This window comes from Sphaeramia orbicularis, chromosome 20 (genome assembly GCF_902148855.1).
Source record: "Sphaeramia orbicularis chromosome 20, fSphaOr1.1, whole genome shotgun sequence".
NCBI lineage: Eukaryota > Metazoa > Chordata > Actinopteri > Kurtiformes > Apogonidae > Sphaeramia > Sphaeramia orbicularis.
The window spans coordinates 42407954-42415788 of record NC_043976.1 but is presented as its reverse complement, the minus strand read 5'-3'; the positions used below and the strand labels follow the sequence as shown (position 1 = coordinate 42415788).

At 38.5% G+C, this 7835-nt stretch overlaps 1 protein-coding gene across 3 annotated transcripts in view; it reads left to right on the top strand.

Moving 5' to 3' along the window:
• The window catches only part of LOC115411292 (uncharacterized), a 75002-nt gene that overhangs the window by 45726 nt on the left and 21441 nt on the right, over window positions 1-7835 (top strand). Inside the window, exons 1-5 of one of the 3 annotated variants that reach the window (XM_030123376.1) lie at window positions 2117-2270; window positions 5087-5123; window positions 5241-5527; window positions 5637-5665; window positions 7025-7280. In XM_030123376.1, the coding sequence (XP_029979236.1) occupies window positions 5248-5527; window positions 5637-5665; window positions 7025-7280 (565 nt within the window). In that variant the 5' untranslated portion in view covers window positions 2117-2270; window positions 5087-5123; window positions 5241-5247. Of the gene's footprint in view, window positions 1-2116; window positions 2271-5086; window positions 5124-5240; window positions 5528-5636; window positions 5666-7024; window positions 7281-7835 lie in introns of those variants that run through there. The other 2 variants (XM_030123375.1, XM_030123373.1) reach the window with 2 other exon arrangements.

Below are 7835 nucleotides of genomic sequence, written 5' to 3'. Positions count from 1 at the left end.
GACGGCGTATTAGGACCACAGAAGAAAATAAAAACACTGGGCACTACCAGAAGAAAGTCAGAAAATATCGATATAAAACCCAGAATTTTATGAGAATAAAGTCAAATATAAAAAGAATCACAATGTTATGAGAATAAAGTTGTAGTTATAAAAAACCCTCATAATTTAACAAAAATGACATCAGTTTATAAAATTAAAGTCATCCTATTCTGACAATAAAGCCATAATATTACCAGAATAATGTGTTAATTTAAACCAGGTGGTGTAAATCTGCTAATTTCCCAGAATGCAGTGGTGCCCTGCTGGTCCACAGCAGTAGTATCTGTGTTGGATAAAGGACTGGATCTGAACTAGACTCAGTAAATCTGCTCAGTCCCAGTAGATCCTGCATATATTCACTGGGGTCAGTCCACGGTCTACTGGAAATGACCTTTGGATCAGCTGGTTCTGGGCCCTAGTTTTGGAGCCTTTAGATCAGCTGGTTCTGGGCCCTAGTTTTGGAGCCTTTGGATCAGCTGGTTCTGGGCCCTAGTTTTGGAGCCTTTGGATCAGCTGGTTCTGGGCCCTAGTTTTGGACCCTGGTTGTCAGTCCTGATGAAACCATGTATATTAGTTTCAGGTCCAAATAGCGCTGATCCCCTCCACCCTGGATCAGGTCTGGATCCTCCATTTGTGTCCACATGTCAGTGTTCATGGACCACTTGTTCTTTGGTAGCTCGTACAGATCCATGTCCAGTCCAACTGTCTTTAATTACCTCCGCCAAGGAGGTTATGTTTTTGTCAGCGTTGGTTTGTCTGTCTGTTTGTCTGTGTGCAAGAAATAACTCAAAAAGTTATGGACGGATTTGGATGAAAATTTTTAGGAAATGTTGATACTGGCACAAGGAACAAATGATTAAATTTTGGTGGTGATCAAGGGCGGGGTGGGGGTGGGGGGGGCACTGATCTGCCTTGGCGGAGGTCTGCGCTCTATGAGTGCTTCTAGTTTAATTTCATATTTCACATTTTCCCGCAATTCCTGGTCTTGCTGTGTTTACTGCTATACTCCGTCATGTTGAGCAGGTTGATTTTTGCCACTTAGTCTGGAATCTGGAGTCTCTTACTCTAAAAGCTAAAAATCAGGTAAGAAATCTTGGGGTAATAATGGACTCAGACCTAAACTTTAACAGTCACATTGAATCAATTCCATCATCAGCCTTTTACCATCTCAAAAACATTGCCAGAATCAAAGGTTTACTGTCTAAACCAGACTTAGACTTATCCATGCATTTATCTCTAACAGGTTAGACTACTGTAACGGCCTTCTCACTGGACTCTGTAAATGAGCTGTAAGACAGCTGCAGAACATCCAGAACGCTGCTGCTCAGGTCCAGACTAGAACCAGGAAGGACCACCATATTAGTCCTGTGGTCAGATCTGTGCACTGGCTTCCTGTGGCTCAGAGAATAGACTTTAAAACAGCTCTGCTGGTCTAGAAGTCTGTCCATGGTCTAGAACCAAAGTACATCTAGGACATGTTGGTCCCATATGAACCATCTCAGACCCTGAGAACCTCAGGGACTGGTCTTCTGCTGGTGCCCAGAGTCAGGACTAAACATGGTGAAGCTGCGTTTCAGTTCTATGCAGCTAAACTCTGGAACAGTCTTCCTGATGACGTCAGACAGACCTGAACTGTGACAGTGTTTCAGTCCAGGCTGAAAACAGCTGTTCAACTGTGCATAGAACGACTGAAAGAGTTCTATCTGCACTCTGACCTTTTACTTTATTTTAACTGATTATTATTTATGTTTTATTGATTATGTTTTAATTGTAATTGTGTGTTTTTAACCTGTCTCTTTTCCATTTTTGTAAAGCACTGTGAACTGCTCTGTGTATGAATTGTGCTATACTAAGAAATCTGCCTTACCAGTCTGACTAAGAGGGGCGTGGCCTGCTGTGTGTGTGTGTGTGTGTGTGTGTGTGCGCGCACACCCTCTATTACCTGCCTGCCTGGGGTCGCTGAGTCACATGACAGTACAACATCCAATCACAAAGAGGGGTAGGAGGAGCCAGGTGCGCCCTCCCTGTAACATGAGCCTCTTGACCTGTACACACCCACAAACACGGACAGACTGACAGAAGCAAACAAACGGAAACTTGAGTATTTCTCTCATGACACCGGCATCGATCTGTATCAATTCCAACGTTAATATAAATATTATCGATTATTTGGATCGATCTGCACACCAATAGTTTGTCTGTTTGCGGAAGTGAAGAAGCCGCGGTAAGAAGTAAGTCAATTTCTTTACTGTTTGATCTTTTTGACTATCCATGTTGTGGATTTTTGTCATTTTTTTCTTCGACTTTTCACTTTGTAAGTAAAACTCGAAAAACTCAAAATCGAAAGTAAAGCGCGCGCTCGTTGTGCGTCATGCGTCCGTGAGCGCAGAGGGAGGTGGAGAGGCGCGTGAGTACCAGTTTAGTTCTGTGCTCTGGTTTGAACAGTATTGATCTGTTATCGATTATAAGGAGAAAACCCGTCGAAACGCGTTAATGTTGAACCCTTCCAGACCCAGAACTGGGCTGTCAAACATACGGTCCGCGGACCAAAAGCGGTCCACCAAAGGGTCCAATCCGGTCCATGGGATGTATTTGTGAAATACAAAAACTACAGTGAATATTAACAGTAAAAAGTGTCAGAATCATTTTAGTTCAGGTTCCACATCCAGACCAATCTGATCTGAAGTGGATCAGAGCAGTAAAAGTACCCTGAACTAAAAAGAGTCTGACAGCCCTGGGTTAAACAAACAACAGTCCTGTTCACATTTACAGTCGACAATATTAAAACATTAAGTTTCTTTTCCACCTGAAACAGTTTAAACAAACTTTTATATGGAAGGAGGATGTGAGTTATATTAATAGAATCTGAAAAAGCCACTGAAACACTTTCTACATGAGATTTAGTCAGAATATGAACTGTACAAACTGTAAGAAGAGGTAACTTTTTCGGCAAAATAAATCATGCATTTACCTATATTTAATTTACTGATCACATAGATATTCATAAAAACTCAGAATAAATTGTAAAGTTGTCATATCAGAACCGGAAACGGAAGAAAAAGTGACTTTTTCAGTAAAATCTATAATTAACTGAACACAAAACAAGCATCTCCGTCCACAGTGCCGCCATCCTAGGTGATGTAAATGGTTTTCTTGTATATTATATATAGGACTGTATATTTGAAATGCAAATGTTTTACCTCCGCCAAGGAACGGCAGAGGTTGTGTTTTCAACAAGGTTCGTCTGTTGGTTTGTTTGTTTGTTAGCAAGATAACTCAAAAAGTTATGGAAGGATTTTGATGATAGACGACTGATCTGCATTGGAAGAGGTCTGCGCTCTCTGAATGCTTTTCTAGTTTATATTATTTTCATTTTATTTATTTATTTATTTTTTTGCACAATCAGGGCCTGTTGCAGCTCCCATTTCAATGTCATTGTCTTGGTCATGTCATGTGAAAAATAAAGATTCTATTCTATTCTATTCTATTCTATTTTTCTGTCATTAATCCAACTCCTTCGGTTTTACTGGTGAATCAGTGTTGTAGACTAGAAAAGCACTCGGAGAGCGCAGAACTCCACCAAGGCAGATCAGTGACCCCCCCCCCCCCCCCCCCATCACCACCTAAATTTAATCATTTGTTTCTTGTGCCAGTATCAACATTTCCTGGAAATTTCATCAAAATCCTTCCATAACTTTTTGAGTTATTTTCCAAACAGACAGACAAACAAAAAATCTGTTTGATTAATATCAGGTGTGGGGCTGCACGATATTGGACAAAACTGACATTGCACATTTTTTAACCCTGCAATATATATTGCGATATGAAAAAAATACTCAGGAGGATATAACAGCTGTGTGGTGCTGACGTAAATGGTCAAACTAATTAGTTGTGTTCCCTCTGGTTGTCCCTACAAGTGGAAGACACTGTCGACACAGAGCACGTGTTTCAGTATCATCCTTCTTGTAGCCGGAATAATTCCAGATAATTGACATTTCTTTTCTTTTTGGCACAAAGTCTTCATTTACAGTGATTTTCTGTTGTTTGTTGCTCATTTTTTAATATTGTTACCAACGACTCACTTCAAACTGATTGAGAACAATTGTGATTGGTGGATCGCTGCGTGCAGTGTGTCACATGCTCTTGATATTAGATGAGAACACTATGAGTTCATTTACCTCCTTCATTGCAGGACCTGCGATATGACTATTGCGCACACATACCTCGCGATGTCGATGCTCAAATGATATATTGTGCAGCTCTAATCAGGTGTTTATATTTTTTGTTCCAGGTTAGGGATGTAACGATTACCGGTATAATGATAAACCGCAGTAAAATTGCAGACGGTTAGTATTACCGTTTAAATTCTAATTATCATGATAACCGTGTTTGATTACCGCACTTTTAGGGAAAAAACCCAATGTAAAGGTATGCTTTTATGTCAAATATTTAAATATTTCAGTATAGTTGTAATTTATTACAATTTAGATTTTATATACCTAATATTTGGAACCAATATTCACTTTTAAAGTCTTTGAAAAGGTTCGTTAAGCATCTGTGTGTTATTTACACAATAAAGTATATACATTTTTCAAATTGGATTTTATATTTTTTTGGGTGTTTCTGGCTTTTTATCTTTTTAAGGGGTTAAAGTGAAAAAAAATAATAGACAGATGAGATAGATGAAATTGTACTGAAAAAAAGATCCCAAACATGGGTATAGTAAACATTTGTTTATATAGTATATAAAGGTAAAATCAAAAGTACTCAAAAACAGCCAAAATAGGCTCAGACCACTAAGGGTTAATATTTGAACGTTTCTGCAACAGAGGGTACATTGTGCCAATTATTTTATTTTATTTTATTTTATTTTATTTTATTTTATTTTTTGATACAACTTGGTTAAATTATTTCAGTGTGTGTATCAGTAATTTTTGAACATTTTGAGCACTATTTCAATAATACCACGATAATAATGGTAACCGTGATAATTTTGGTCACAATAACCGTGATATGAAATTTTCATATTATTACATCCCTATTCCAGGTTAATGGGTGAATTTTAGAAGTTGAAGAACCAGAAGGTATTTGTGTTTTTAAAAATCCAAAAAGGACGTAATAGGACATCATAAAGTCATAATCAGTGGAGTTGGTGAAGCAGTTTAACCTGAATTAAAATGTGTATTTCTGTGTTTTCTCAGAGTCGTCATGTCGGCCATAGCAATTCTGAGACGTAATAAAACAGGCATTCAGTTGATTCTGTCAGCAGACCCCCACCTCCTCATCCAAAAACTTCTTGAAGAACATCTAATAACACTCCGTCAACACAGGAACCTCAAACTAAATAAAACCAGTGAAGAGCTGGTCACCGAGGTCTTGGATTTAATCCAAACTAAAGGAGAAACCATGTGCCGTCGTTTCCTGGAGCTTCTGCGAACTGATGAAGACCTTAAAGCTGCTTTTCCAGGTTTACAGGAGACACTCAGAGGTATAAGTACAATGTAAACATACATAGACCTACTGTGTGTTTCAGATGATGGGAAATGACAAATGTAAATTTAACAGGTTTAATTTTGTTTTTCTCTTGAATGCCTCAGATTATGTGGAACTAAAGACACGAGACGAGGTGATTATGACCTGAACACACACTGTGACAGTGCTGCTGTCAGTTTGAATAGAAGACAAGACACATTATTACCTCCGCCAAGGAGGTTATGTTTTTGCCAGGGTTTGTTTGTTTGTTTGTTTGTTTGTCTGTTTGTCTGTCCGTTAGTGTGCAACATAACTCAAAAAGTTATGGACAGATTTTGATGAAATTTTCAGGGTTTGTTGGAAATGGGATAAGGAAGAAATGATTAACTTTTGGGGGTGATCCGGAACAAATCCTGGATTCTGGATCACTTTGAAATTTTCGTTAACATTGTGGTAAATGGGGCCAAAATTTTTGTTTCCCAATATCTCGCTTAATTATTGACCAAAACTCATGAAATTTAACTCAGGAATTGACAATGGGGTCCTCTATCACATTTCAAAGGCTGATCCGGATCTGATCCAGAAGGCGGATTTTATCTCAATTTATATAAAAAATGGGGGTGCCCTTACTTTTTGGCTTACTGTGCCTTCAATATTGAAGGTAGAAATTTCTGACAAGCGCCATCGTGTAGCTCAGTCAGTTCCGCATCGGGAGTATGCCACCGGATTTCATGTAGCTTTAATACTTAAGGAGCTAGATCCAGAAGAAAACCGCCATTACGAGAAATGTGATTTTCGTGAATAACTACTGAACTAATAAGGATATATGATGAATCCATTGCTAATGGTATGTTTTCATGGTCAAGGAATCTTAAAATATAGGTCAATAAATATGGGACTAATATTTATGGTGGAAATCACAATATGGGGGAATTGTGCAAATCTCATGCAATTTGACTCATGGATTTACAATGAGGTGTTCTATCAAATGGCAAAGACTGATCCGGATCTTTCAAAAAGTTATGGACAGATTTGGATGAAAATTTCAGGAAATATTGATACTGGCACAAGGAACAAATGATTAAATTTTGGTGGTGATCGGGGGGGGGTGATCTGCCTTGGCGGAGGTCTGCGCTCTCAGAGTGCTTTTCTAGTTATCTAAAAGGGTTCAGTTATAGAACATTGCAAGTTGAAACACCCAACCAAAAAAGAGACAAATGAGGAGTTTTTTTTATCAGTGAAAGTAACTTTTGGTCTGGTGGCGTCAATATTAATGTGAAACCTTTGAAAAGAATCAGTCTTGAGTTTGTTCTGAAACAGAGCATCTTTATCAGAACAAACAGGTTTCATCAGATCCTGTTCAGTCAATATTTCATTTCTTTAAATTCATTCATTCATTTCTGTAAATGTTTGACTCTCAGTGAATCTCATTCAGCTGTATTTTTCAGCTTCACTGTAAAACATGAAGGTTTTTATCACCGACATAAAGACTGAAACTGTTCTGTTTTATTAGAGAAAAAAGATGAACCTCCTCAGTGTTCTGGAAAAACTGGACGATGAAGAATTTAAGGAGTTCAAGGGGAAACTTAAAGAAGAACCTATGTTCAGATGGTTCCGGGTGGAAAAGGCAGAAAGGACGGATGTAGTCGATCTTATGATGGACTCATATGGTGGATCTGGTTCCAGGATGGAGACCAGGAAGGTTTTAGAGGACATGAACAGGACTGATCTGGTCCAGAGGCTGACAGAGATCTACTCAGAACCAGGAGGTCAGTCACAGACAGAGAAAATGTGACGTTTACACATTCATTAGGTCTAAATATTCTGGAAAAATGATGGAAGTTACAACGTAAAATGAGTTTTCTGTGTTTCCTCTTTGGTTCTGGAGGCTTAGGTTTAAGTTTTTATGGTTCGATGTCTTTATTTTTTCCATCATTTAGGACAAACATTATAACAACACTTAGACAACAGCCTGAATAAACACTGAATGTGACATTATTCTGCTTTTATAGCATCACATTCAACATGTCTTTGGACAGTCTGCCTTTTCAGTAAAAGGGGTTAAAGGTGGGGTGCAAGATGTTTTCCTGGAGCATTTTTTACTATATTGCTTAAAATCCCCTTCACAACCCGATTACAACCAATTAATTAAATGCTCTAACACAAAAATTTTAAAAATGTAGTCAGCTGTGGAACGGACAGGACTGAAAAAACACCATCCAGTCATTTTGAGCGCCCACTCAAAAGGATTGAACAGTGATATGTATATCAAACTCAACTGTCATTTGTCCTCCCACCCCCACCCCCTCTGCTCATACCCTCTT